Below are 27,673 nucleotides of genomic sequence, written 5' to 3'. Positions count from 1 at the left end.
GAACCACAAGCCTGGAAGGGCTGTCTGAAACCCCATAAAAGTTCCTACTTAATATAACCCTTTAATTAAAAAATATGATGTCTTGAATCTTGCTGAGAGAATGGCCAGAGCTCAGTGGCAGAGCACCTGCTTTTGTAAGCAGTAGGTCGCAGGTTCGATCCTCAGCATTTCCAAGTAGGGCTGAGAATGCCCCCATCTGAAATCCTGGAGAGCTGCTGCCAGTCAAAGTAGACCAGGCATCCCCAAACTGCGGCCTACAACTCCCATGATCCCTAGCTAACAAGACCAGTGGTCGGGGAAGATGGGAATTGTAGTCCAAAACATCTGGAGGGCCGAAGTTTGGGGATGCCTGGAGTAGACAGTACTGAGCTAGATGGACCAATGGTCTCCTATGTTCCTAGTACAAAGTTTGCCCTGGCCTGCAAACTTGGAACGGAGTTGCTATCCTGAACAGCACCTGAATGGCCAGTGATGCTGAGCTATAGCAATCATCTGAAGCTTGTAGCCATCCTAGGGCTGCACCAGCTTCATGTCTACCCTGAGGGAGAGAGGAGGCAGGGGAGGACAGGTCGCCATCACCTTGAAAAGTAGATGCTCCAGCCAATGCAAGGGATGATCAGGGCTGTAATCTAACATCTGGAGGGGCCACAGGTTCCCCAGCCCTGCTTTAAAGCCAGGGAGGTTAGGCAGAAAGAACCCAGTATATTAGTGCATATATAATCTGACACATTCCTATCCTCACTTTTCAGGGACTTCTCTCTGATCACTCTCTCCAGAGTATACCTCCCCTCAGTCCTCTCCCCCCCTCCCTCCAAAAGCATGTTAAACGCTCTATGACAGGCATGTCAAACCTGCGGCCCTCCAGATGTTTTGGCCTACAACTCCCATGATCCCTAGCTAGCAGGACCAGTGGTTGGGGAAGATGGGAATTGTAGTCCAAAACATCTGGAGGGCCGCAGGTTTGACATGCCTGCTCTATGATTTCCCTCACAGGGGAAACCCACTCCCCCCCCCCAAGTCTGCAATTCTGTCATCTTTTCTCACCTGCAACTTTCCCACCTTTTCAATAGCCTTTTGGAAACAGGCGCTGGGAATTTATACCCAGCATGGTGACAGTTGCAAACCACACTACAGGTTGAGATCCCCCGCTTTGGCACTCACATGGAAGAAACGTTCGAGGCTGGGAGGAGTTCCGGCGGGGGAGTAGATGGGCTCCAAGCTGGTGAATTCCTCGGCAAAGTTTCGCACGTCTAGCTCACTGCGGATGAGGGGCTTGAAGGGGGGCTTCACTGTGCGCGCCGCTAGCTCTGTCCAGTCCAGACCCTGGGGGAAGAGGATGCCAAGTGAAGGAGATGGCGAACATTGTGGACGCAGGCTGCCGTGACTTTCCCCCATGGAATCCTGGGAGTTTCAGTTGTTGTTGTTTTTAAGCAGGGCCCTGGGCTCTTAACAGAGAAATAGTCAACGGCTTCCCTACAAGCCACCTGGTTCCTTGCACGATGCAATGACAGCTAAAAGCATTTGAAAACCAGCTTGAATCAGAGATTTATAAGAGCAATGAGTGGAAGGGCTGGGGAGTGGCCCACCTAAGTCAGGGTTTCCCAAACTGGACTACAACTCCCATCATCCCTTACTAGCAGGACCAGTGGTCAGGGATGATGGGAATTGTAGTCCAGCAAGAAGTTTGGGAAACACTGATCCAAGTCTAAGGCCTTCTCAGTCTCAATTCCGCATTGTGAGGCCCGCCTGGCACCTTTGCTGGCATTTTTTTGACACCAGGTAGAAACATACTTCTTTTCCCAGGCTTTTGATAAGCTATGTTGATGATTTATTCGATTTCTTACCCACTTTTCTCCATAAGGTGCTAGCACAGTTTACAGCTATTTAAAATGGAATATTAAAGGAAGTTTAAAGCAAACTAATGTCACAGGGATAGGGTGGGTCTTGAAAATAAATTTATCAGTTGTCGAAGGCCATGGAAAAGTGGTGCACCTTCAGCATACCGTGGAAACTATATAATAAAAGTATCAGATGCACCTCTGTGAGGAGGAGAATTGCACAATCTAGGAGCTGCTACAAGGAAGGCCCTCTCCTTTCTGAAGGTGGTTGAATTAGCGGCTATGGCAGGGGGTTTGTTTGGGGGAATTTTTAATGACCTGCATATGGTGTACATTTAAGCAATGCTTATGCTCCTCCAAATGTTGTAAGCAACTCGGATGTGGGGGACAGAAGGAGCTGGTGATAAGGCTAGCTCAGATGGTGCCCTTTGCAACTCGGGTGCAGGACCTCACCTTGAAAAAGGGGTGCTCTTTGATCTCCTGCGCTCCAGTGGGCCCCGAGCCCAGGCGCTTCTTGGGCTCCTTGCACAACAGCTTTTGGAGCAGGTCGCGAGCCACGGAGCCAATGAGCGACGGAAACGGAGGGTTGCATTTCAGGATCCGCCTAGAAACCAGGCACAGACTCATCATTGGGGAAAGTCTTGCCCTAAATCCATCAAGCCACACACACACACACACACACACACACACACACACACTTTGTCTTACTTCACCTTTCCCTTACAAATAAATTCATGGAGGATAAGGCTACCCATGCCTATCAGCCCTGATGGCCATAGGCTCCCTTCAGGTTCAGAGCCGGGATTGGCAGTGAAAGTGAGAGGTAATCACAGGACAAACAATGAGATAGGGCAATTGCCTTCCTGTCCCGCTTGTGGGCTTCCCAGCCACATCTGGTTGGCCACTGGGGAAACAGGAGGCTGGGCTAGATGGAATTTTGACCAGAATATCACCATCATCAGTTAAATTTCTATACCGTCCTTTGTCAGAGGATCACAGGGCAGTTCACAATATAAAAACGCAATACGTACTATAAAGGTAAAGGTAAAGGGACCCCTGACCATTGGTCATCTCGCATTATTGGCCGAGGGAGCCGGCGTACAGTTTCCAGGTCATGTGGCCAGCATGACAAAGCCGCTTCTGGCAAACCAGAGCAGCACATGGAAACGCCGTTTACCTTCCCGCTGTAGCAGTTCCTATTTACCTACTTGCATTTTGACGTGCTCCCGTCACAGGGATTCGAACCGCTGACCTTCTGATCAGCAAGCCCTTGGCTCAGTGGTTTAACCACAGCGCCACCTGGGTCCCTTAGAATAGTAACACTCAAAAAGAGTCGTCCCCACAGCACGATCTAGCCGGATTGTTATTAAGGTTTTTTTTATGTCTTGTTCTCTTTAGCTAGGGATAGCCAATGGGGTGCCGCCCAGATGCTACTGAACACCGACTCCCAACAACCCCCCATAACGTAGCCAGGTCAGGGATGATGGAGATGTAGTTGATGGCGACCTCTCCTTTAGCCCTTGTCCCACCAATCAGCTCCTGCCACTCTTGGTAAGCCCCACCCTATCACAGTCCAGGCTCTGCTACTCATGTCAATCCCCTCCTTTTGCCCTATCAACTTTGGCGTCTCCCACTAAATATTTTCCTGCTACCCATCAGCTTCTGCCTGCGTCTGCTCTCTTACAATATCCATCAACCCACACTTCAGACGCTAATCCATTACCCATCTGCCCAAGCAAACTCCCCTCGGTTACCCAGCAGCCCTGGCAGCTCACACCAATCATTTGCACGTTGCCCAGCAGCCCTTCTTTCTCCAGTATAGTCAGTCCATCCTGCCCACCAAGACCCTGTTTTCCTTAACCAGTCCCAAATCCCATGCCCGCCTCACCTGGACACCTCGGCCTGCGAGTTCTTTTCCCCCTCCAGCGTGAAGGGTGAGGCACCTGTTAGCAGCTCAAACATCAGGATGCCCAAACTCCACCAGTCCACAGACTACAAGAAAGGGGCAAAAAGCATGCAGGGTAACAACAGGGGGGGCAGCAGCAACAACACATATCCTTTCCCCACCCCCTTCCCTTCCTATTGAACACGTCAAGGTTTCATTGTCCTTTTACCTCTAAGGTCACGTCTACACCATGCATCTGTGGGGATTCCCCCGAGCTATCCCTGGAAACTGTATAGTGAACGGTGCTGGGAGTTGTAGCTCTGTGACAAGACACAGTTCCCAGGATTCTTTGGGGGAAGCCATGACTGTGAAGGTGGAACAAGTTTGCTTCAAAGGTACAGGGTAGATGTACCCTAAGAAAAAATCCTAATACCCAACCCCTAGTTTTGTCAATTAAGCCACAAGGGTCAAGCCAGTAAAACAATGCTGTCTATCAGGGATGGGGGAAATCTGTTGGACCCCTCCTCCCACCAACCTGTCAGCACAGTGAAGGCTGATGGGAGTTGAAGTCCAATGACATCTGCTAGGCCGGGCATCCCCAAACTTTGGCTGTCCAGATGTTTTGGACTACAATTCCCATCATCCCTGACCACTGGTCCCGTTAGCTAGGGATCATGGGAACTGTAGGCCAAAACATCTGGAGGGCCGCAGTTTGGGGATGCCTGTGCTAGGCCGTAGGTTCCCCATTCTTGCCCTGCATTAAAATGGCATAAATACAATATAAGTTTGCATTGTAAATGCATAGAGATAAATGGGTGTTTGGAGAGGGCATTACTGTCCATACATACAGATGATTTTTGGCTTTTCCTATGAGGTGGATACCCTTGTGGACAGTGGTCTCAAAGCTACGAACTTGAGTTTGACCAAACTGCGGGAGGCAGTGGAAGACAGGAGTGCCTGGCGTGCTCTGGTCCATGGGGTCACGAAGAGTCGGACACGACTAAACAACAACAAACCCTAGTGGATTATAGCAGCTGACTGCACTGCCCACAGCTAACTAGTTCAAATACTTTATTTCCTTATTTCATAACTTCTTGCCTCTAAAATCATCTTTCTGAACAGTTTGCCCAGGGCGCTTGAGTAAGGTGGGCACAGCAGCTTGGGAGAGATGAGTGCCTGTCCATTGGTAGGATTCTTAGAGTCAGATACCCCCATTCTTGACTTCATTTCTGTGCTGCCTTTTATCAAGGCATGCTTGTCTCGAATTGGGGCCTCTGGAATGGAGGAGGTGTTTCCAGCAGCTGAGAGTGCCTACTATGCTGGATAAGGACTTCGGCTGCAAAGCCAGCAGCTGCAAGTTTTAAAATCCCTTGCATGGTATTTTTCCTCTGTAAACCTGCTGGAGTTCAATCCTCAGACATAGGAATCAAACAAACCTCTATCTTCCCTTACCCACACCCCTAGTGCGTTTCTTTTTTCTTTTTCTTTTAATTTACAATATAAAATCAGCACAAAAAAATTAAAAAACATAAAAATAGTTAAATATGGACAAAGCATATAAATCACTTACATGACCTGCTTATTTGTCAACTGTTATTTTATCAAATCTTTAATGACAAACAATTTCCCCCCACATTCAAATAAACACACAAGGTGTGTGTGTGTGTACAGATCTGCAGAAGCTCCAAATCCCAAGCAGTCAAAAAAGAAATTAGATTAAAATTAAGACAACCTGTTGGGCCTTGAACCCCCACCTGTTGGCTCCCCAGCCCACCTCTCTTCCTCACTGGGCTATTCCAGCGGATTAGCAAAGAGCTGCAGAAGTCATTCTTGAGGCTCAAGTTTCAAGCAGCCTTTTTGAACAAAAAGACAGATGCACCCAAGCTTACAAGTAGGATGTAGACCCAGAATAACGGACTCTATAGGGCAATGGCTTTGCTTGAGAGACTAAGGACTGCATCCTGAACAAAGGTCCTAGAAGCTACAACCCCAAGCCGGCTCCACAACAGGGGTGGGAATTCTCCAGCCTGGGGACGAATTTTGGCCTGCTATGAGATTCAGTTTGGCATGCAAGGCCACTTTCCCCAAACCATGACCCCCTCTCAATCAGCTGATGGGTGGGGTTCAATCCTGCTGGTCGCTCATAGCTGCCAAGTTTTCCCTTTTCTCGCGAGGAAGCCTATTCAGCATAAGGGAAAATCCCTTAAAAAAGGGGATAACTTGGCAGCTATGTGGTCGCTGCTTCAGGAGTGTATTCCCATGGCGAGTGCAATGGCAAAGCAGATCACTGCAGATAATAGGATTGAACTGTTCAATCCTGCTTGGAGCTGCTTCGCCAGGTTGTTTCCTGTGGGGAATGTGAAGGCAAAGCAGACCCCCCCCCCATGTGGGTCAACTTTGGCAGGTGGGCGAGACGACCAGTCACCTGGCGCCAGATGTGTGGCAGGTGGGTGGCCCCATTCACCTGTTGAAGTTGGCCCACAGGGGTAAATATCCGGCCCGCTAGGTCAGAAAAGCTCCCTACTCCTGCTTCAACAGAAAGGAGAGAGAGTTTAAGCTGTCTAGGGGATTTGAACTCTTAACAGCTGGCTCCTGAAGACAACAACTGTTGGGAAATGTGCATCAGAAAGTCATTCTTAAAGTTTCCATTCTGGGAGGCCTCTGGTGCAAAAAAAGAAAAACAGAAATGAAAGTCACCTGTTGGAACTTGAACTTTTCAGAAAAGGCCTAAAGCAGCAGCTGCTGAACAGTAGGTCTTGCATGGTCTAGGGCAGAGGTGGGGAACCTTCCCCCCCCCCCGATGTTGTAGGTCTTAAGTTCCCATCAGCCCCCTTCCCCCCAGTTCAGGGGCTCCAGGACAAATGAAATTTCCCAAGTTAAGAGATGAAGTCAACAAAGAGGGGATTTGGACATGTAACTGTTTGGTTCTACAGTCAGCTTACTTTGCCAAGAAGGCTCAGAGCCAACTTTTAAAGGGATACGAGAGTACCCCTTTAAGAATCTAGAGTCTGCAGTTTCCAAACAAAAACGAAACCGCAGCCAAGCACAATGAATCAGAACTTCTTGTTCTTACTTTTGGGGTAAGCCACACTTGGGAACTGGCTGAAGGCTTTGCTTAGAAGGGTGTTCAGTGGGCTTCATTGACCAGAGGGAAAGTCATTCAACATTAAATAGGGATTCAAACACCTGGGAGGCCTAGGGACCTAGCCCCTGAGCTACAATTTTCATCAAGAAGGCTCATTGTAGGTGTTCCAATTCTAAGTAGCCTCTGCACTACAAAAGACTGAATGAAAGGAAGAGCAAGGAGGATTTGAACTCACAACTGCTTGCTTAATGTAAAGCACTGGTGCCTCACTTGGAGCTAGCAGAAACAAGCAAGAAAGCAACCACAATTTGCAAGAATCGGACAGGAAATGAAACATGCCAGTTTCCATGCCTTGCTGGGAGAGACTAATAGGATTGCTAAATTGGGAGCAGGGGTCGGTGGGAGGAAGGAGCGGGTTGAAGCCGATTACATAAAGGCATGAATAACTGTACACTTTGGTGGTATTTGGGTTCCGCGCCCCCTTGCCCTACAGACCAATATGGCTATCTTGTTTTTTGTTTAGGTTGAGACTCTCTGATTTCCAAATTGCAAACTGCATACAAATAATTAAATTTTCTGCCATGAAGCCCAGTCATTACCAGAACCCTGTCAACCTGCACTCCTTCCTTCCTTCCTTCCTTCCTTCCTTCCTTCCTTCCTTCCTTCCTTCTTCATTGCTTGTGTGCATATACTGTTTAATTACTATATGGTACAACTTCCACAGCAATTTCTGTCTGACATGCTGTTTACAAATGAAGCTCTGGTCAGTTGGTTCTACCGGTATGTACTTAGCTTGTTAAATTTCCCTTGGAAAAATAAGGGCCACCCTCCTCCTAATGCAGGTGTGCGGAAACCTCTGGCCCTCCAGATGTTGCTGAGCTACAACTCCCATCACTCTGCGCCATTAGCCATGCTTGCTGAAACTGGTGGGAGTTGTAGTTCAGCAACATTCGGAGGACCAGAGGTTGCCCACACATATTTTCATGCAAAGTCGTTTGTATTCATTTCCAGATTTCCTTGCAAATAATGATCTGTTCCCTGACCTGCCAGATTCTGCAAGGCTTTGCCCAGAACCCAACTAGTTTCCAACCTGGCTCCATCCTAACCTGCCAGATTTGCCTTGCCCAACCCATAATTCAGTGGGTTCCACACCAGCTCTGCCCTTGACCTCTTGGATTCCACCCTATCTCTGTTCCTAATCTGCCTGTGGATGAGTGAGGTGGGTGAAACCGTATTTTTGAGATATGAAATTAGCTGCTTTCCTTTTCTTTGCCTGCCGGATTTGCACTGTCAGAAGGATTGCCCCAGTTTCCAATCCCTCCCCCATCTACGCCACACAGCTCACCTTGCCGTGTCCACTTTTGCTTCGGACAATCTCTGGGGCCATGTATTCAATGGTGCCACAAAAGGAGAAGGTCCTTTCTTTCTGTAGTGGTGGAGTGCAGACGACAAGAGAGAGAGAAAGGTACAGAGAGTCAGAGGGAAGGGGAACACAGAGCATATCCAACTCCAAATCAGAATGGGGGCCTACCCTTCTTGAGTGTCCCAATTTTCAAAGTTAGCACCACTTTTATGAGTAGGTGACAAGGCTGATCACTCCACCGTGAAAGCTTCACCTGCCAATGTTGGAAACAGCACACAGCTGTTAAAGCCATAAGAGCAGGGCTGTTTTCTGTTTTCCTGGTCAGTTGGCAATGTGATCCATCTCAGAGGACTGAGTTTATATGAACAGGAGATTATGCGGCACCAGTGAAAATAGGGATGCGCTTGCATCAACCCTCAAGAATCACTTTACGAGCCCATCTTTTCACCTACATACACACCCCAATATACATTGTTGAAGGCTCTTCATTCTTAGGCTGTATGCTGTCTTTAGCTGAGCACACACCATACATTTAAAGGACATTTAAAGCACATGGCGTCCTCCAAAGAATCATGGGAACTGTAGTTTTCAATGGAGATTGTAGTTCTGTGCAGGAGAAATTAGTCCCCAGGATTATTTGGGGGAAAGGCAGGTAGGGTTGCCAGACTCAATAGAGGACAGGACTTTTGTGCCTTTAATTGCCCTGCTCTCTTTTGAGTCTGGAAACCTTAAAGAGAAACCAGCAGACCCTTTGTTTAATTTCCAAGCAAAGGTTCTGCTGGTTTCTCTTTAAGGTTTCCAGACTCAAAAGAGAGCAGGGCAATTAAAGGCACAGAAGTCCTGTCCTCTGTTGAGTCTGGCAACCCTAAAGGCAGGCTCTGCAATAGCACTGACCCAAAAGCCAAGAGGCAGATGCTTCTTTTTTCTGATAAAGATTCAAAAACTGTCCTCTGCAATGGTATCAACAGTTCCAAATATAGCTTGGCAGCTGCGGTGTGTGAAATGGGCAGACTGTGTACACCATGGTGCCCTAGGCTCCATGCACGTGTGCCGACCTACATGTGAGTCAGAGACAAAAGGAATCCATCTCCTTTCCCATCAACCCACCCTCTGCACACACACACACTCTCAGAGGTATGATTTCTGAGATGCTGGGGAGGGAGCTGGACCCTGAGGAATGACAACATGAGCAGCTCATTGCTCACACAATTCTAACAACACACAAGGAATAGGGAAAAGAAAGCAAGGCTGTTCGCAGTAAGTCAGGGAGGTGTACACACCATACATTGAAAACACATGGACACCCCCCCCCATTCTGGGAACTGTAGTTTCATAAAGTGCTAGGAATTTCAGCTGTGTGTGGGTAAGCTACAGTTCCCAGGAATCTTTGGGAAAAACCATGCTATCTTTCTTTCTTTCTTTCTTTCTTTCTTTCTTTCTTTCTTTCTTTCTTTCTTTCTTTCTTTCTTTCTTTCATTGTTTAATAAATAGACCATATCTACTGCTATAATTAAGGGATGCGGGTGGCGCTGTGGGTTAAACCACAGAGCCTAGGGCTTGCCGATCAGCAGGTCGGCGGTTTGAATCCCCGCGACGGGGTGAGCTCCTGTTGCTCGGTCCCAGCTCCTGCCAACCTAGCAGTTCGAAAGCACATCAAAGTGCAAGTAGATACCGTAAATAAACCACTACAGTGGGAAGGTAAATGGTGTTTCCGTGTGCTGCTCTGGTTCGCCAGAAGTGGCTTTGTCATGCTGGCCACATGACCTGGAAGCTGTACGCTGGCCCCCTCGGCCAATAACGCGAGATGAGCGCCGCAACCCCACAGTCGGTCACGACTGGACCTAGTGGTCAGGGGTCCCTTTCCCTTTCCCTTACTGCTATGATTGCAAGAAAACCTCCAATGTGCTTTAAATGTATGGTGAATATGCATGGTTCTAACCTCACACTGCAGGTTCAGAGAAATGTGTGTGTGTGTGTGTGTTTGTGTGTGTGTGTGTGTGTGTGTGTGTGTGTGTGTGTTTGTGTGTGTTTGGGTATGAGTGGATGCTCACACAGGTTAAATAGAATCATAGAATTGGAAGAGACCACAAGGGCCATCCAGTCCAACTCCCTGACAAGCAGGAAACACCATCAAAGCATTCTTGACATATGGCTGTCAAGCCTCCGCTTAAAGACCTCCAAAGAAGGAGACTCCACCACATTTCTTGGCAGCAAATTCCACTGTCGAACAGCTATTACTGTCAAGAAGTTCTTCCTAATGTTTAGGTGGAATCTTCTTTCTTGCAGTTTGAATCCATTGCTCCGTGTCCGCTTCTCTGGAGCAGCAGAAAACAACCTTTCACCCTCCTCTATATGACATCCTTTAATATATTTAAACATGGCTATCATATCACCCCTTAACCTTCTCTTCTCCAGGCTAAACATACCCAGCTCCCTAAGCCGTTCATCATAAGGCATTGTTTCCAAGCCTTTGACCATTTTGGTTGCCCTCTTCTGGACACGTTCCAGCTTGTCAGTATCCTTCTTGAACTGTGGTGCCCAGAACTGGACACAGTACTCCAGGTGAGGTCTGACCAGAGCAGAATAAAGTGGTACTATTGCTATTACCATTTTATAATTTGTGCATATTCTGCTATGTAAATTTACTTTTATTAAAATGATTTTATTTAGTCCCCCCAACCTTTTGCCTTGACTTGGGAACCTTCCCCCCAATATATTCCTAAACTTCCTACCACATCAATACAATTTTTTTTAAAAAAATCCCAGCTTGAGGATAACATGTGTTGATTGCAGCTTGTTCTCCAATGACAGCTGGCTTTAACCCTCTAAACCAGGCATGGCCAAACTTTGTCCTCCAGATGTTTTGGGACTACAATTCCCATAATCCCTGACCACTGGTCCTGTTAGTTAGGGATGATGGGAGTTGTACCGGTAGTCCCAAAACATCTGGAGGGCCAGGTTTGGCCATGCCTGCTCTAAACCATCATGGCTGTGCTAGCTGGGCTGGGTTGCAGCCCAAAATACCTGGAGGGTGCCAGGTTAGTGAAGGCTGGTCTTAACTGGCAAACCATAATTCTGTGGCTCCCTAGATCTTGACCTATCTCATAGGCCTTAACACTGATAAATCTCTTAGGATGAGGCAGGCATCCCCAAACTTCGGCCCTCCAGATGTTTTGCACTACAGTCCCCATCTTTCCTGTTGGCTGGTCCTGTTAGCTAGGGATCATGGGAGTTGTAGGCCAAAACATCTGGAGGGCCACAGTTTGGGGATGCCTGGGATGAGGAAAGGAGGATGCAGAGCCAGGGGGATCAAGACTCACATCCTCAGTCACAAATTCCTTGCTCAGCCCGAAGTCCGTAAGCACCACATGTCCCTCGCTGTCCAGTAAGATGTTCTCCAGCTTCACATCGCGGTAGATGATGCCGAGCTATGGACAAGAAAGGGTCAGTGTTGAAAAGCTTATTGTGCAAATTCAGATATCCGGACTAGGCTGGCTTCCTGCTTTACAACCTTCCATCTCAATGATAATTGCTAGATATATGGCAATGTTGAAAACCAGAAATTGCTCAGCTCTAATGGGACGCATGCAAGCAAGATCCGAGTGCAACAGCACTCCTTCCCCACTTGTGATTGATTCCCAGCAACTAATATTCAGATGCACACTGCCTCCAACTGTGGAAGTGCAACGTAGCCAAACTGAGCTCAGAAGTGTTTCACTGAGCAGCGTTGATGAAGTTCTTTACACACACACAACATTTGTTGCAAAGGTATGGCATGAGCTGCTTCTTAGCTCTTGAAGGAAATGCTACCCTCCATGAGAGGTGTCAGGGGAGGGGTAATGCCTCTGGTGGGGGACACAAATCATGCTCTTTCTGGGGCAGTTTGTCCACCTTTGGTCCCCCCCCCCTGCACTCAGCTCCCACCTGTAGCTCCTAGAAGCTGTCAGCATGCAACAGCAGCTGCACCCTGGAACAGCTTCGACTGGCCGGCTGAACCAGGTGAGGGTAGCCAATGGGTCTTAAACCCTGAGTGAGTTAGGGACTTCCCTTGCATGTGAAGACAGGCTCTGGCGGATTGAGGGTTGAAAGCAGTGCAGTGGTACCTCTAGTTGCGGACACCATCCGTTCTGGGGTGCTGTTCACACCCCCAAAAGTTTGCAACTAGGGTGGTGCTTCTGTGCAAGCGCGAAGTGCAATAGAGAGCTTCTGCGCATGTGCGAAACACGCAGAACGCTTCTGCGCACACGGCAAAACCCGGAAGTATACACTTCCGGGTTTGCCGCACTCGCAAGCTGAAAAGACGCAACATGAACCTAACGCAACACAAGGTATGACTGTCCAACAGTTAAGAAGGCGGTTTTTGCACATGCTGTAGAGGGAAGTGAGGAGCAGATAGGGTTCCTCAATCTGGGAAGGTAACCCATCTAGGAGAAGGAAAACTCTGATTCTAAACCTCCGCTGCCTTGCAGGATGTCTTTGGGAGAAGAAAAGGCTAAGGAGTAAACCCTACAGAAATCTGGAGTCTCTAAGACGATTGGATGGTGCCTTCCAGCAACTCCTGCAGCCAAGCTGGTGCCAAACATATTGCTCTGCTCTCCTATGGACCACATCAGCGAGTCCAAGAAGAGGGTCCTTCCTTCCTTCCTTCCTTCCTTCCTTCCTTCCTTCCTTCCTTCCTTCCTTCCTTCCTTCCTTCCTTCCTTCCTTCCTTCCTTCCTTCTCTCTCCCTCCTCTCTCTCTCACCCCTTCCTTCCTTCCATCCATCCTTCCTTCCCCCCTCTTCCTTCCTTCCTTTTTTCCCTCTCTCTCCCTCCCTTCTCTCTCTCTCACCCCTCCCTCCCTCCCTCCCTCCCTTCCTTTCTTCCTTCCTCCCTTCCTTCCTTCCTTCCCTCTCTCACCCACCCCTTCCTTCCTTCCTTCCTTCCTTCCTTCCTTCCTTCCTTCCTTCCTTCCTTCCTTCCTTCCTTCTCTCTCTTCCTTCTCTCTCTTCCCTCCCTCCCTCCTGCCTTCCCTCTCTCTCCCCCCCCTAGTTTTGATCCTCTGTACGCCCCTGGTATCCCTCCTGAAATGGAGGGAATCTGCATGAGGATGGCAGTGGGGCAGAGCCCTTCATCCCCAATCCAGAGGTGTTATTTACTTTTTGAAGAGCATCCATGCAATTATACAAACAGCACAACCCTGCCTGGTTTGGTCACACCTCCCTCCCTTCCCACTTCTCACCTTATGCAAGTGTTCAAGCGCCAAAATGATCTCCCCACTGTAAAACCGCACCTCGTCCTCGGAGAAGTGGTCCCGTTGGTACAAGTGGGTGAACAGCTCCCCACCGCTCACGTAGTCTAGAAGGGAAGAGGGAGGCAAAAAGGTTAATTAATTCCCAGGGTCCAACCTGAAAACAATCCCCGCCCCCCCCACTTCAAAATATTATGTCCTCCTCCTGATTCATGGCTTTCATCAGATTCTCAAAGGGGTTCATGATCAAAAATGGTTAGGAATTCCTGTTCAAGATGACTTAGGACCAGGAGACTTCAAGGACAGCCTTTTCCAAATGAAACTGCAATGTTATTATTATTAATAATAATAATAATAATAATAATAATAATAATAATTTGTACCCCGCCCATCTGGCTGGGTTTCACCAGCCACTCTGGGCGGCTTCCAACAGAGATTAAAAATACAATAAAATGTCACACATTAAAAGCTTCCCTAAACAGGACTGCCTTCAAATGTCTTCTAAATGTCAGGTAGTTATTTATCTCTTTGACATCTGATGGGAAGGCGTTCCACAGAGCGGGCGCCACTACCGAGAAGGCCCTCTGCCTGGTTCTCGCCATGAGGGAACCGCCAGAAGGCCCTCGTAGGCCTTTCTGTGGGTCTCTACATCATCTGAAATGAGGTATGTCATGATCTGCTTTTGGAACTCTCTTGCCAGGGAGATCTCTCTCTCACCCAGCATCCTCTTTGTTATCTTTTTTTGTGCCAGAGTGAAGCTTTCATTTTAAATTCACCCAGGCTTTGGGGGGTGTTCAGTTTCTGGACTAAAGACTTTCCCTGACTTTTTTTTCAAAGTTCTCCCATTGCCATCTCCTTCTGTTTTAACGTATTCATTATTATTGATGTTATTTTTTCTTTATGAATAAAAAGGTCCCCCCTCCCCAGAAATTGATTGTTGTCTTTTAAACAAATTGTCAAATACATTAGAGAAGTTGTATACAAGATGCTTAAAACAAATATTTATTCCCTCCCAACCTTTCAGAGACCACGTTTATTTTAATTTTACTTCCCCACCCTCTAGTCCTTTTGTGTTTATGCTGATTGTTATTATTTCATTGCTGGGGTTTTAAGTGTATTCTTATTTGGGGTTTGTTTTGTTCCTATTGCTATGCTAAATTTGATGAGTTCCAGTTTAGGAGAAAAGAGGGATATAAATAGATTAAATCAGTGGTTCCCAATTGGTGGTTTGTGGACCCCAAGGTGTCCACATAACCCACCCAAGGGGTCCGTGGCACAAGTCACGTAACAAAAACTATCATAGAGATATCAAAAATTTCAAAAGTATGGGGTCCACGGCTTGGCTTTTGAAAAACAGTGGGTCTGCAGTACTTAGCTAATTGGGAACCACCGCATTTAGCAGTAGAAGAGGTAGTAGTAGTAGTATAACAATAATAAGTATAAACCACTGTGTGGCCATTCCACCCCATTGAAAACCAGTTTAGAAAATCACAAAATAAATACATAGTAAGACCATAACAAATATTATTTGAAACAGAATCATTGCCTCCCCTCATCTCTCCTCCCAGTTCCATGCCCCCCCCTGTTTTGCTCCCCCATGATGCTCATACCTAGGATAAGGTGAAGCTTGGAGTCTGTTTGGAAGGCGTAGTGGAGCGTCACAAGGAAGGGCGACTGGCGCACATGTTCCAGAACCATCCGCTCAGTGCGCGTGTGCTCTGTTGTCTTGGCCTTGGTGACAATGGCCGCTTTGCGCAGCACCTTCATAGCATACAGCTTGCCGGCATCGTGACCGCTGAGCTTGCGAACCAGGAACACCTTTCCATAGGCTGGAGTTGAAATGGCAGGTGGGTTAGGATGGCCATCCTCAGAGCGCCTCCCTACTCAACCCCTATACCTGCTATCTTGCGGGCATTAGGGGAAAGGCCTTTTAATCCAATCAGGCTTTTAAAACACACACACCGCCTTTCTTGTAATAGGCTGCAATCTAAATCTCTGGTCTGCCCTGCTGGCTGGGGTGGGGTGCGAGATGGGGCTAAAACAGTTCTACCAGCCTCCATCTGCTGCATGACACCAGTTTCACTCCTCAGGTGCAGATTGCACTAGCAGTAGCATATAAAAACCCCTGATGGCATTGGGTCCCAATCCATTTATCTCGGGGTCTGAGGTTCTCCACTCCTACCCAGTGGCTGCCTCTACAGTGGTGCCTCGCTAGACGAATTTAATTCGTTCCACGGGTCAATTTGTATAATGAAAAATTCGTCTAGCGAATCCCATAGGAATGCATTGAATTTTTTTGAATTTTTTTTTTTTGCCCATAGGAACGCATTAATTGAATTTCAATGCATTCCTATGGGAAACCGCAATTCGCTAGACGAATTTTTCGTAAAACGAATTCGTCTTGCGAGGCAACCTCCGCTAGAAAAATCTCTTCGTTAAGTGAAAAATTCGTCTTACAGGGCATTCGTCTAGCGAGGCACCACTGTATTTCCCATATTCTTAGTTCCGTTGCTTCTTTTAATTGCAGTGTGTGGAAAGCATTCGATTTGTGTCATTTTATGAATGTCTTTACACTGTGCCTTTCTATCAAAAGTATTCAAGGCAGCTAATGAAAACAGCACAATATTATGTAAATAAATAAATAAATAAATAAATACATAAATTAATAAAATTATAAGACTGGAACATCAAATAAGGCAGGAGCAAAGCAGTGTCCTTAGAAGGCTTCAAACTTCTTCTTCCTCAAACGCCTGACAGAATTGAACTGTTTAAATTTGCCACTGAATGAAGAGAAAGGTGAGTACCAGATGAACATATCTTGGGGGGGGGATCTCCATAAGCCTGGGTGCCACCACTGAGAAGGCCCTGTCTTTGATAATGGGGACACCCAGCACAGGCCCTGCATAAGAACAAAACAGCTCTGCCAGATTAGATCCAAGACCCATCTACCCCAGCATCCTCTTTCCCATAGTGGCCCATCAGATGCTTCAAAAAAGTCCAAACGAAAGCTGAAGCAACAAATAACTTTTTTCTGTTGTTATGTTCCCAGCATCGGGTATTCAGAGGTAAAGTGCTCTTGCACATGAGGGCACAATGATGAATAGCCATTGTTAGACCTCAGCAACACTGGCAGAGCTTCATTCTCCGGCAATGGGGGAGGAGGGCAGGCGGGGGCGGGGCTGGGGCGTGTTCCGGGGGCGGGGCGCCCAGTGGGGGGGGAGCCGCCATGGCGCCCTCAGGATCGCGCTGCCCGAGGCGGAGCGCCCCCTACGCCCCTCCCTTGCTACACCCCTACTCAGCAAGGAAGCAGGTCCATATGGCGAAAGCATGCTTAACTTAATGATATGTATTGCTTTAGAAAAGGGGTGGGGAATGCTCAGGCTCAGAGGTTGAGTATGGCCTTCCAGAACTACCCCCCAGGTAGTTCTACCCCTCACTGACCTCTCCTCAATTCCCCCCCTCAGGTGTTTTTGCATGGCTGGAATGTGTTCTTGAAGTCCAAAAATGCCTTCTGCTAGTCAGGATGAAGGGTAAAGAGGGCGGATGAGTGCAGAAACTAGCCTAATGTACAAACGTAATATTTACATCTGTTGGCCCACCCACCCTACATATGGCCCTCAGAAGGTTGCCCAGGAAGGAATATGGCCCTTGAGTTAAAAAAAGGTTCCCTGGCCCTTCCTTAAAGAATATCAGCAAGTAACTTTTTTCCACATTCAGTTTCTGACCACTTTAGAAAACTCGGCCTAAATGTACACCATCTTTCGTTTCAAGCTCTCTGTCAGGCATCAAAATATTTTTTTGCTACACTGCTTTGTTTTCGACTTCTGCTTTACAACTTTGGGTTTTTTTATTGATTGTTATGCATTTGTGTGCAGTACTCCCCCCCCCAAATAAAATAGATTCTATGATACAGCTGCTTTTGACTCACCTCCGGTGCCTAGGACCTTGAGTAGTTCAAAATTCTCCATGCCAACTTTCTCCTCATGGCCTGTCAAGTTTGCTGTTGAAGGGAAATTCAAAAACATACACTTTTCAGGTGGGAAGAACAAGGTAGAGCTGTGTGTGTGTGGAAGGAGAGGCTGAACATCAGGGAGACTGCTCCAAGACCCCTTTCCTGACTATTATGTATTACCCTGTTTCCCCGAAAATAAGACATACCCATAAAATGTCGTAGCAGGATTTCTAAGCATTTGCACAATATAAGCCATACCCTGAAAATAAGACATAGTGATAGGCGCAGTTCTGGAGGGCACCAAGGAAGAGGCGAGGCTGGACGCGTAATAAAAAATAAGATATCCCCTGAAAATAAGCCATAGTGTGTCTTCTTGAGGAAAAATACAGTGGTACCTCAACTTACGAAGGCGATCCATTCCGCGGCGCTCTTCGTAAGTCGAAACCTTCGGATGTCGAAGCGTCCATTTTGTGCATGCGTGAAGTGCAATTTTGCGCTTTGCGCAGACCGTGTGCGCCGCTTCTGCGCAGGCGCAGAACACACACGCGGTGAAAATACTTCCGGGTATGCCGACTTCGGAAGTCGAAACCTTTGGAAGTCGAGGCATTTGGAAGTCGAGGTACCACTGTAAATATAAGACAGTGTCTTATTTTTGGGGAAACACGGTAAGTTTAACTGCAATACTCCTTCTGGCCACCATGGCTGCAGTTCTTACCCTGCCCACTGTGGCTGCTGTTCTCACTCAGGTCCACGACATGCAAATGAAGGATTGAGAGTGCTGTTCACGGATTGGGTAGCTAGGGGGAGTTTGTTACTGTTGCAAGTTGTTGTTGTTTAGTCGTTTAGTCGTGTCCGACTCTTCGTGACCCCATGGACCATAGCACGCCAGGCACTCCTGTCTTGCACTGCCTCCCGCAGTTTGGTCAAACTCATGTTCGTAGCTTCGAGAACACTGTCCAACCATCTCGTCCTCTGTCGTCCCCTTCTCCTAGTGCAGGCATCCCCAAACTTCGGCCCTCCAGATGTTTTGGACTACAATTCCCATCATCCCTGACCACTGGTCCTCTTAGCTAGGGATCATGGGAGTTGTAGGCCAAAACATCTGGAGGGCCGCAGTTTGGGGATGCCTGTCCTAGTGCCCTCAATCTTTCCCAGCATCAGGGTCTTTTCCAGGGAGTCTTCTCTTCTCATGAGGTGGCCAAAGTATTGGAGCCTCAGCTTCACGATCTGTCCTTCCAGTGAGCACTCAGGGCTGATTTCCTTCAGAATGGATAGGTTTGATCTTCTTGCAGTCCATGGGACTCTCAAGAGTCTCCTACGTTACTGAGTACTATATAAGCCAGCAGGCTAAGCTATTGTTCAGTCCAGGACTCAGAGCTGAAATAAAGAGCTGGTTGTTTTAAGAGCTGTGTCTTCATCCGTCTCCCACTACTCAACACTGGTGACAAAGATGGGATGGATGCAACAAGCCACAGCTGGAGCTAAATCACTCAGCTAAATCACTGGGCTGAACACCTAAGAGCTGAATCACTGCTGAGGCTAGCATACATCCCTTTGCTTGGAAATTGAACAGAGGGTCTGCTGGTTTCTCTTTAAGGTTTCCATTGCGGTTCGAGGACCCGCCCCCCGCAATAAATAAAGACACAGTGACACGTGGTATTAAGGTTGATGGGTAGAATAAGGCCACAACTTTATTGGTTAAAGCAAGTGAGAGGTATTGGCTTAGGCATTGGACTCGCTAGCAAGCGTGACTCCGCCCCGCTCGGCGGGGGGGGGGGGTCATATCAGGTTAACACCCCAAGGGAGGAGCCTGTTGATGCAAATACAACTGAAAGCTCACCCTGGTGCCACCGGGGTCGTGCCATGGCCCTAGCCACCAGCAGGGCGTCGGACGGGATCCACGACCGCCGGATCCCTTTAAGGGGATACCCCTATAAGAGGAGGGTTGGATGATGGCCACAACCAGTCCTCGAACACACCAGACAACTCCATATTCCAATGCCTACCGCCAAATACCGAAGAAGTTGTGACGAATTGCTACGAGGTAGGCGAAAAAACCAAGAGGCCGGTGCCAATTAGCCAATTGGAGAAAAAACTCCTACCCGGACCCTTTGGGCCACCAAAGGCGACCCAAAGGCGACCAACCGAAGTCCATAGCAAGGTCAAAATGAACCTGACTAAGGGACGACCTAAAGGGCGGGTGGGTGGGAGATCCGATGTGGTGCAGGGGCGAAAAGGGGCGATCTGGAGCCTGCCGCGCTAATTTAAAGACCTGTTAGCTCCGCCCCCCAGCTGGCCCTATTGGCCAGCCCTGAGCGCGGCAGGTAAAGGTGGAGCAGGGGGGCGGGACCCGCCCCCTGCTCACTGCGTAGAGCGGGTCCCGCCCGCAAATTCCCCCCTCTCTGAAGAGGAGGGATCGACTCAAAAGAGAGCAGAGCAATTAAAGGCACAGAAGTCCTGTCCTCTATTGAGTCTGGCAACCCTACTTATATACAGTAGTACTCAGTAACTTGCAACAGTAACAAACTCCACCTAGATACCCAATCCGTGAACAGCATTCTCAATCCTTCATTTGCATGTTGTGGACCTGAGTGAGAACTGCACCCACAGTGGGCAGGGTAAGAACTGCAGGTGGCCAGAATGAGTACTGCAGTTAAACTTAATACATAACACCCCTGCCTACCTGGATGAAGTGTTGAAAAGGATAAAGAGTAACAGTGCAAATCTAACCTTGTCTACTCAGAAGCAAGTCCTATTCAATTCAGTGGGGTGCACTGCCATGTAAGTGGGGTTAGGATTACAGCCTAAGACCCCAGCCCAACTAACACTGGTCACGATTTAATTCCCATTGAAACTAATGGAACAAGTTCATTGCCAACCTCCTTGCTTTCAGTGGGATCCACATCAGAAACCTATGTAGTACATGTCTACTCGGAGGAAAGCCCTGCTGAGTTCAACGGGACTTACTCCCAGGTAAGTGCAGAAAGATTGCAAGCTTAGGACTGGATCCAGTGTTGTGTTAGTCCTAATCAAAGACCCACTGAAATTAACTAACATGACTGAGGTCCATTCATTTCAATGGATGAACTTATGCAAAACCACCCCTAGTCTTCACAAACTTTAGTTGGATTGGGGTCCACATATTTTACTTAATGGAGATAGAAGGGCCATGCATGGGGGGTGGGGCAGTGTGAGCCATAATCTTCTCAATTACTCATAAAGAAGTTAAATTTGATTCTGCCTTCTGGCATTCTGGGGCCTATTGCTATTACAAGCATTAATAATAAATATAATATTATTAGATACTATGTCTTAACCGGACTTCAGCACAAGGTCCTAGGTCAGGTTACAGCAATGTACCATTACAATACTGAAAAAAGCTAAAACAATTTACGTTCAGAAGATTTACAAAGTGTTACAAGATCAACTGGTGCTTATTTCCCCCCCTAACAGTATTGAAGTGATTTAAGAGGAATGAAACAACTTTTAAATTAAACATGCTGGTCCGTTTTTTTTAAATAAAGGTGGTCACTATTTATTTATTTATTTATTTAACAACTTTCTAGAAAAGAAAATTAGAAAAACTGACAGAAAGCATTTACACTGGGTATGTTGAATACCTTGGGCTGTATCCAACGTTAGTCCTGCTCGGAGCAGACACATTGAAATGAATGGACCTGGCTAACTTCAGCCTAATATTTTCAACAGGTCTACTCTTGAGTGGAATTTAGCTGGATACGACCTTTGGGGTCTTGCAAATGATGCGTTTTGCTACACCCGTTTCCCAGAGTCTACAGATGAAACTCAGAAAATTAGAATATCGTCGAAAAGTGCATTTATTTCAGTAATGCAACTTAAAAGGTGAAACCAATGTATGGGATAGATGCATGACACGCAAAGCAAGATATGTCAAGCCTTTATTTGTTGTAATTATAATTATTTGTGGTTAGGCGGGTCAATTATAAATGGAATGGAAGTAATGAAATGTAATAGCGACGTTTATTTTTGTTTAACTATTGTAACTATTTGTTTTATTGCTGTGGAATTCCCAAAAGAAAGCATTTGTAAAAAAATTAAAAGAAAAATAAAAAATAAAAAGTGGCATTACTGAAATAAATGCACTTTTCGACGATATTCTAACTTTCCGAGTTTCACCTATACACTTAGGCCCAACCACAAGGACCCACCACAAAATCTCTGGCTATGTGGCACAGGGTGGGGGGGCATTGTGCCAATGGTGCTGAGCCACTTCTGGCCCTCCTTCTCCTCATGGCACACTCCCTTTGCTCTGGCACAGCACAGGTCCCCACCCTCTTCCCTGGGGTTCTCGGGTGCAGAGGGGAGGAGGCCCCATTTCCGGCCTATGAGTCACAACTTGGCCAACTCTGAGAGGGGGGGGGGAAACGGGCCTGCACTTGCCCACAGGAACACCTAGCCCAAGAAGAAGGCCTGCCACAAAAACTCAGCCACTACAAAACACCCTCTGTGGGGCTGCCGCCCGGTGGCTTATAACTTACAGTGTTTTCTAATTTATTGCTACCGATAATTGCACATTTATGGCCACATTCTTCACTTTAAAACAGGGTGCTGAGGGGAATAGTTCCCAGGAATGTTTGGGCGGAAGCCATGAAAGTTGCAGTGGAATCCTGGTGCTTTAAATACATGTGGATGTGGCCTATATGTGGGTATCAATATTTTCTTAGCATGGGCGTACCCAGGATCAAAACTAGGGGGGGGCAAGGGGAGGGGCCAAGGCACGGAAGGGGAGGGGCCACAAAGTGGGCGGGAACAGCGAACTCGCGCTCCGCCGGGCTGTGCCCCTCCCTAGCAGCAGGGCTGGTGGGCGGAGGCGGAGCCCAGCCCAGCGGAGCGCGAGTTCGGCGTTCCCGCCCACCGCGCCGCGCTCCCTGGTTCCCCACCGCGCTTGGCCTTGCCTGAGGGCGCGCCGGGGAGCTGGAGGGAGGGTGCGGCGCGGTGCGGCGGGAATGGCGAACTCGCGCTCCACCGGGCTGTGCTCCGCCTCTGCCCACCAGCCCTGCTTCTAGAGTAGGGCAGCTGCCCTAACTTGCCGTATGGTGGGTACGCCCTTGTTTCTTAGTCTTATATGTCATGCTTTAAAAAGAAGGGGTGTGTGTGTGTGTGTGTGTGAGAGAGAGAGAGAGAGAGAGAGAGAGAGAGAGAGAGAGAGAGAGAGAGGTGTTTCCCCTTAATTGTTACCCTCCTCATTCTCATCCCTTGTTTTATTTATTGGCTAAAAGCATCTCACTAAATAAGAGACCCAAGTCTCTTGAGTGTATTTAAAATACAGTTGTCTCCCCGTTGGTTGCCTTAAGAACCTGCTTTTAATACCAGCAGGCCTCAGCTCTGCTACCCTGGTGGGAGGAAGGGTGGGCCATAAACTGGAATAGTAACAACAACAACAACAACAACAACAACAACAACAACAACAACAACAACATATGCCACAACAGTAACATTCACTTTGAGCATGTGCAGAGTACATCTGAGTACATCTGCCAGCAAGGAGTTTCTAGCAAATACAGTTTGCAAGCAGACAGGTCCCCTGTTTTTCTGTTATATAAAGCTCTCTCTCTCTCTTTTTTGACGAGAAAATATTCAGGTGAAGACCAGGTGCTCGAAGACTGTATAAATCGCCTTGCACTTGCTGGATCAGACCAAAGTCCATCTAATCTGGCATTCTGTCTGCAAGAGAGGCTTCTGGGAAACTCAGCAGCAAGGCACGAAAGTACAGTGGTACCTCTGGTTACAAACTTAATTCGTTCCGAAGGTCCGTTCTTAACCTGAAACCATTCTTAACCTGAGGTACCACTTTAGCTAATGGGGCCTCTCACTGCCGCCGGCGCACGATTTCTGTTCTCATCCTGAGGTAAAGTTCTTAACCCGAGGTACTACTTCCAGGTTAGCGGAGTCTGTAACCCGGGGTGTTTGTAACCCGAGGTCCCACTGTATACCGCCTTCCCCACAAGCAAGGCCTGCTCTCTGTTCTCAGCATCTAGTACTCAAAGGTATACTACTTCTCAACATGGAAGTTCCACATTTGCCCAACCAGGTGCCCACCAGATATTTTGGACTACAGCTGTGCTAGCTGGGACTGACGGGAGTTGTAGTCCAAAGAGTCTGGGGAGCATCAAATTGGCAAAAGTTGCAATAGACAACTCCACTTTAAAACCCACCTGGCTTGCCCTAAACTGGGGTGCATGGAGAAGGAGGGAAGCAGTCATCTATAGCTTACGCTGCCTGGTGCACAGTTACCTGTATATGACTCTGTCTGAGATAGTCAAGTGCATTTGGACGAGAAACGAGAGTGGATGGAGTGCATTTCAGGTCATCCATAAGGAAGTGGCCTGGCCTGACAGACGGTGTGATTGAGCAACTCCTAACCTTCGCCCAAATTAAGACATTTGCCCCAGCCTGGCATGCAAGGTACAGTTAGGATGCTGCTGCCAGACTCTCACATTCTGCTTCTCATATGCCAAAAGGATTGAGAAACATGTGCCTCTTGTGTGTGGTGTGTGTAAATCAGGAATGGGAAACCCTTGGCCCACCCAATGTCCGTAGAATCATAGAATAATACTACAACTCCCATCCGCCCTAGCAAGCATTGCCAATGGCCAGGAATGGTGGGAGTTGAAGTTCAGCCACATCTGGGATAAACAAGGTTCCCCATGCTTGATGCAAATGGTTTTTAGTCTGTCAGGGTCTCTGTTTCTCATCTGTACAATGAACAGAAAAAAGGCTTTATATATATATATATATATATATATACACACACACACACACACACACACACACACACACAAAATTACTCCAAGAATGGTATCGGATATCATGTTTCATTTATGCCAAGGCTCAACCTTTTTTTTTAATGGGGGGGGGCTTTGCCCTGGGAACATGCAAATCAACAAACGAAAGTACCTCCTCTGACCGAGGTGCTGGGGAACCTGTGTCCCTCCCCCAAGATGCAACTTCCATCATCCCTGACCATTGACCATGTTGGAGGGGGTTGATAGGAGTTGGGGCCCAACCACATCTGCGGGACTCAGAGCTGTCCCACCACCCTTGCCTTAAGAGCAAAGACCTTTGCCTCATCATCACAGCACCCACCAAGTTGTATCTGGAAGTGAAAGGTGGAGATGTTTGGAACAGAAGTCCCTGCAAGTTTGCACCACAAAGCATGTAATCATTGGTACCAACTACCCTTTATTATTCACTATTTCCCCACCTCTCTTTACATGGAGGATGCACGGGTGCTGAAGATGGCCAGATCGTTTTAAGAGCCCCTCTCTTGCAGCCAGCCTACTTTTTTTTCAGTGGGGGGAGGAGGAGAAGGAGCAGATCTCTTACTCCAGACAGCCTTCGCCAGTACAGTGTTCTCACAAACACACACACCACTTCCCACCACCCACCTGCCAACCGCCTCCAGCCGCCCCTACGGCTCCCTCCCCTTGCCCCCACCTGCCAATCCAGGCGAGGGCGGGCTGGTGATTCAGCAACACCCACCCCCACTCCAGCTGGGTCGGGAGGCGGGGCGTGCATAAATTAGGGGCGGAGCTCCGCCACTTTGAAAGATAACACTCTCCCAGGCCCTCGGGTGGGATAGGAAAAGGTTCTCTTTCTTTTTCTCGCTCGCTCTCGACTCCCGACGTCTCTCCCCAACCCCAGGCGGGTCTAAGCGTTGCCCAATCGCGCCCTCTGTCTCTCAGCAAAGGTCTCCGGGCACAGCCGAGCCGGGATATCCGCTCTCTTTGCAAAGCTGGCTGTTTTAGCAAGGGCAGAAAGCAACTGGTGTCTCTCCTCCTCCTGCGCCCAGGTCACGTTTATCCGCCCTCCCCGAAATCCTGTGCATCACCGCCAAGATGACTCTCGCTCTCCTCCCTTCCACCGACCCAGTTTATGCACCGAGATCTGCAGTCACCCCCAATCTCTTTATCACGGGCAAGAAGCGGGACCTGCGTGCCGTTGCCCCCACCGCGGACAAAACCCCTATTCCAATTTATGCGCTTCAGTTTGATCTCACTCCAAATATTACGCCGCGCACTCCCGATCGTGTTTACACACCGCGATCGGCGCCCATAAGAAGCCGTACAACCAGCCGACACCCCCCACCTCCTTGTCTCTCAACATGCGCCTTCCTCGGATCAGGTCGATACGCCCCCCGATGCGTTCCCTGCGCTCCAGCAGCGCCCTCTCCTCCTCCTCCACGCGCCTCCAACCGGGTCCTGAGCCGAAACCCAAGGTCCCACCCCGCCGCCGCCACTACGGTGCGCCCTGCTGGGGGTCATCTTGTCATTCCCGGAGGAGGAGGCGCCGCCTGCAGGGTCGGCAGATTCTCCTCTGCGGGACCCTCAACGAGCCAACCCCACCCCCTACCCCGCGCGCCCCGGAGATCCCACCCAGGGGCGCCCGGGCCAGCGGCTCCACGTCTCCAAGGACCGCCCGCGCGCGCGCCAAAGGGGACCCACCCAGCTGCCCCCTCCCTCCACACACACATGCCCGGCTCTCCTCCCCCTCGATCGCCTGGTTACCGTCAGTGAGAGGCAGCTCCACCATCTCCTCCTCGGCTCCGCCGTCCCCCATGGCCAGGCCGGCTTCTCCTTGCTCCCTTCCTTGCCCTCCTCTCGCGCTCTCCTCCTCCTCCTCCTCCTTCCTTCGCTTTGGTTACATGGTGCGGGCCCTGCGCTTCCTGGTGCAGCAAGCAGCCCGCCGCTGCCTCCGCCGCCTCCAGGCCTGACTCAAGCGGCAGGAATGTGACAGCAAGCAAGAGGAGGAGGAAAAAGCCCAGGAAAATCAGGGGACCCGCCCCAGGGAGGGACAGGGGACCCCCTTCCTGCTTAACGCGCCCCCTGCCCGAAGTTCCGTGTCACCCCCGTGCATGGATTCCCACCACACACGCACACACGCTCGGACTTCCTGCGGGGCCCCTCTCGGCCAATCCCAGGGACACGCTGCTTCTTGGGGAGGCGCGCTGTATTTTTCTCGCTGTCCTGCTCTTGCACCCCTGGCAGGAGCGCGATTGTTCCCGAGGATCGTCGCCACCTAAGTTTTACTCTGAGTAGACCCATTGGAATGAATGGATTCAAATTAGGGGCTGTACCTGCAGCCAATGCTCGCCCTACAGACTATTAGAGTGATTGTACAGGACTGATTTAGGACCCTTAATTTCAGTGGGTCTACTCAGAGAAAAAGTTAGATGCAATATTTAGGCATGTGCATTTGTTTCAATGGGTCACAGTACTCCTCCAGATAGATAGATAGATCATTGTGCAAGTGAATTGTTGGTGTGGTGTTGAGGTTAGAGTGGAGAACTAAGAGGAAAAGAATCATGTTGGAGGAACAGTAGAATAAAAATGTGATAGTTAAACCTCTAAGTAGCTTACAAAAAAACCCAATAAAATATACAATAAAATTTAAGAAAAATACATTAAAAAAATCAAAATGCAATTAAAGCCAGCAGTTAAGCTAAAACGACAGGTTAAAACCTATGCCAGTTTTTGTCTGAGTGCAGGCTTGTCTAAACAAAAAAGTTTTTAGCAGGCTTGGAAAACATTTTGTACAGTGACAGCTAAGATGACCTATGTAGCCCAAATATCAGGTGGGGGGGGGGAGGTCCGGAGGGTAAGTGTCACCGCGCTAAAATATTTCTTCCTTACAAGTGTAAAACAAATAATATGTGGCCGTTTTAATAGTGCCAGTTCCGCAAAATCAAAGTGGTCAGTGAGGCATATCTGGGGCAAGGTGTTGTTGCCTGGTGCAAGGTGCACAGAGTATTGGCTGGAATGGACGGAGAGGGATGGTGGAACAATAGTCAGGCTAGCTTGATTGTGACAGCTGCGGCATTTTGAAACAGGAAGGGATTGTGCAAGGGAAGAGAAAAATCAGCAACTAGGCCATGAAATAGCCTCTGTCTTTGGCCTCTGCTGGTATGAAAACAAAACTATGCTGGGGCTAGTGGAGTGTAGGAACTTAAAGCAGACATTGCAGAAGTGGCTAGTGTGTGTTTTGGAGGGGCTGCACTCAGTTTGCATCCTCACTGAGAACCAGATTTATTTGAAGCACCTCTCCCAGTTTAGCCTGTGATAGCAGTGGCTGCAGCTTCTTGGGTCTGGTGGGGCGGAAGGCAGGGGAGCCCAGCAGTAGGTGGCGCCAGAGCCAGTTACAGGCAGAGACAGAACCATAGAATTTGCAGAGTTACAAGGGGTCATGAGGGTCGTCTAGTCCAACCGCCTACAATGCAGGAATCTTTTGCCCGATGTGGGGCTCAAACCCGTGACCCTGAAATTAAGAGTCTCCTCATGCTCTA

At 48.5% G+C, this 27,673-nt stretch overlaps 1 protein-coding gene across 3 annotated transcripts in view; it reads right to left on the bottom strand.

Moving 5' to 3' along the window:
• RPS6KA4 (ribosomal protein S6 kinase A4) overlaps positions 1-26,283 on the bottom strand; it is a 39,013-nt gene extending 12,730 nt beyond the window's left edge. The window contains exons 1-9 of one of the 3 annotated variants that reach the window (XM_035099333.2): positions 25,899-26,283; positions 17,329-17,400; positions 15,011-15,229; positions 13,392-13,507; positions 11,492-11,599; positions 8,154-8,234; positions 3,727-3,830; positions 2,292-2,442; positions 1,162-1,323 (exon numbers count right to left, since the gene is read on the bottom strand). In XM_035099333.2, the coding sequence (XP_034955224.1) occupies positions 1,162-1,323; positions 2,292-2,442; positions 3,727-3,830; positions 8,154-8,234; positions 11,492-11,599; positions 13,392-13,507; positions 15,011-15,229; positions 17,329-17,400; positions 25,899-25,950 (1,065 nt within the window). In that variant the 5' untranslated portion in view covers positions 25,951-26,283. Of the gene's footprint in view, positions 1-1,161; positions 1,324-2,291; positions 2,443-3,726; positions 3,831-8,153; positions 8,235-11,491; positions 11,600-13,391; positions 13,508-15,010; positions 15,230-17,328; positions 17,401-17,747; positions 18,082-25,479; positions 25,763-25,898 lie in introns of those variants that run through there. The other 2 variants (XM_060269789.1, XM_060269788.1) reach the window with 2 other exon arrangements.
• Between the last annotated feature and the right edge of the window lie 1,390 nt (positions 26,284-27,673).

The sequence above is a fragment of the Zootoca vivipara genome, chromosome 17 (genome assembly GCF_963506605.1).
Source record: "Zootoca vivipara chromosome 17, rZooViv1.1, whole genome shotgun sequence".
Taxonomy (NCBI): domain Eukaryota; kingdom Metazoa; phylum Chordata; class Lepidosauria; order Squamata; family Lacertidae; genus Zootoca; species Zootoca vivipara.
This window is presented reverse-complemented; position numbering and strand designations above follow the sequence as displayed.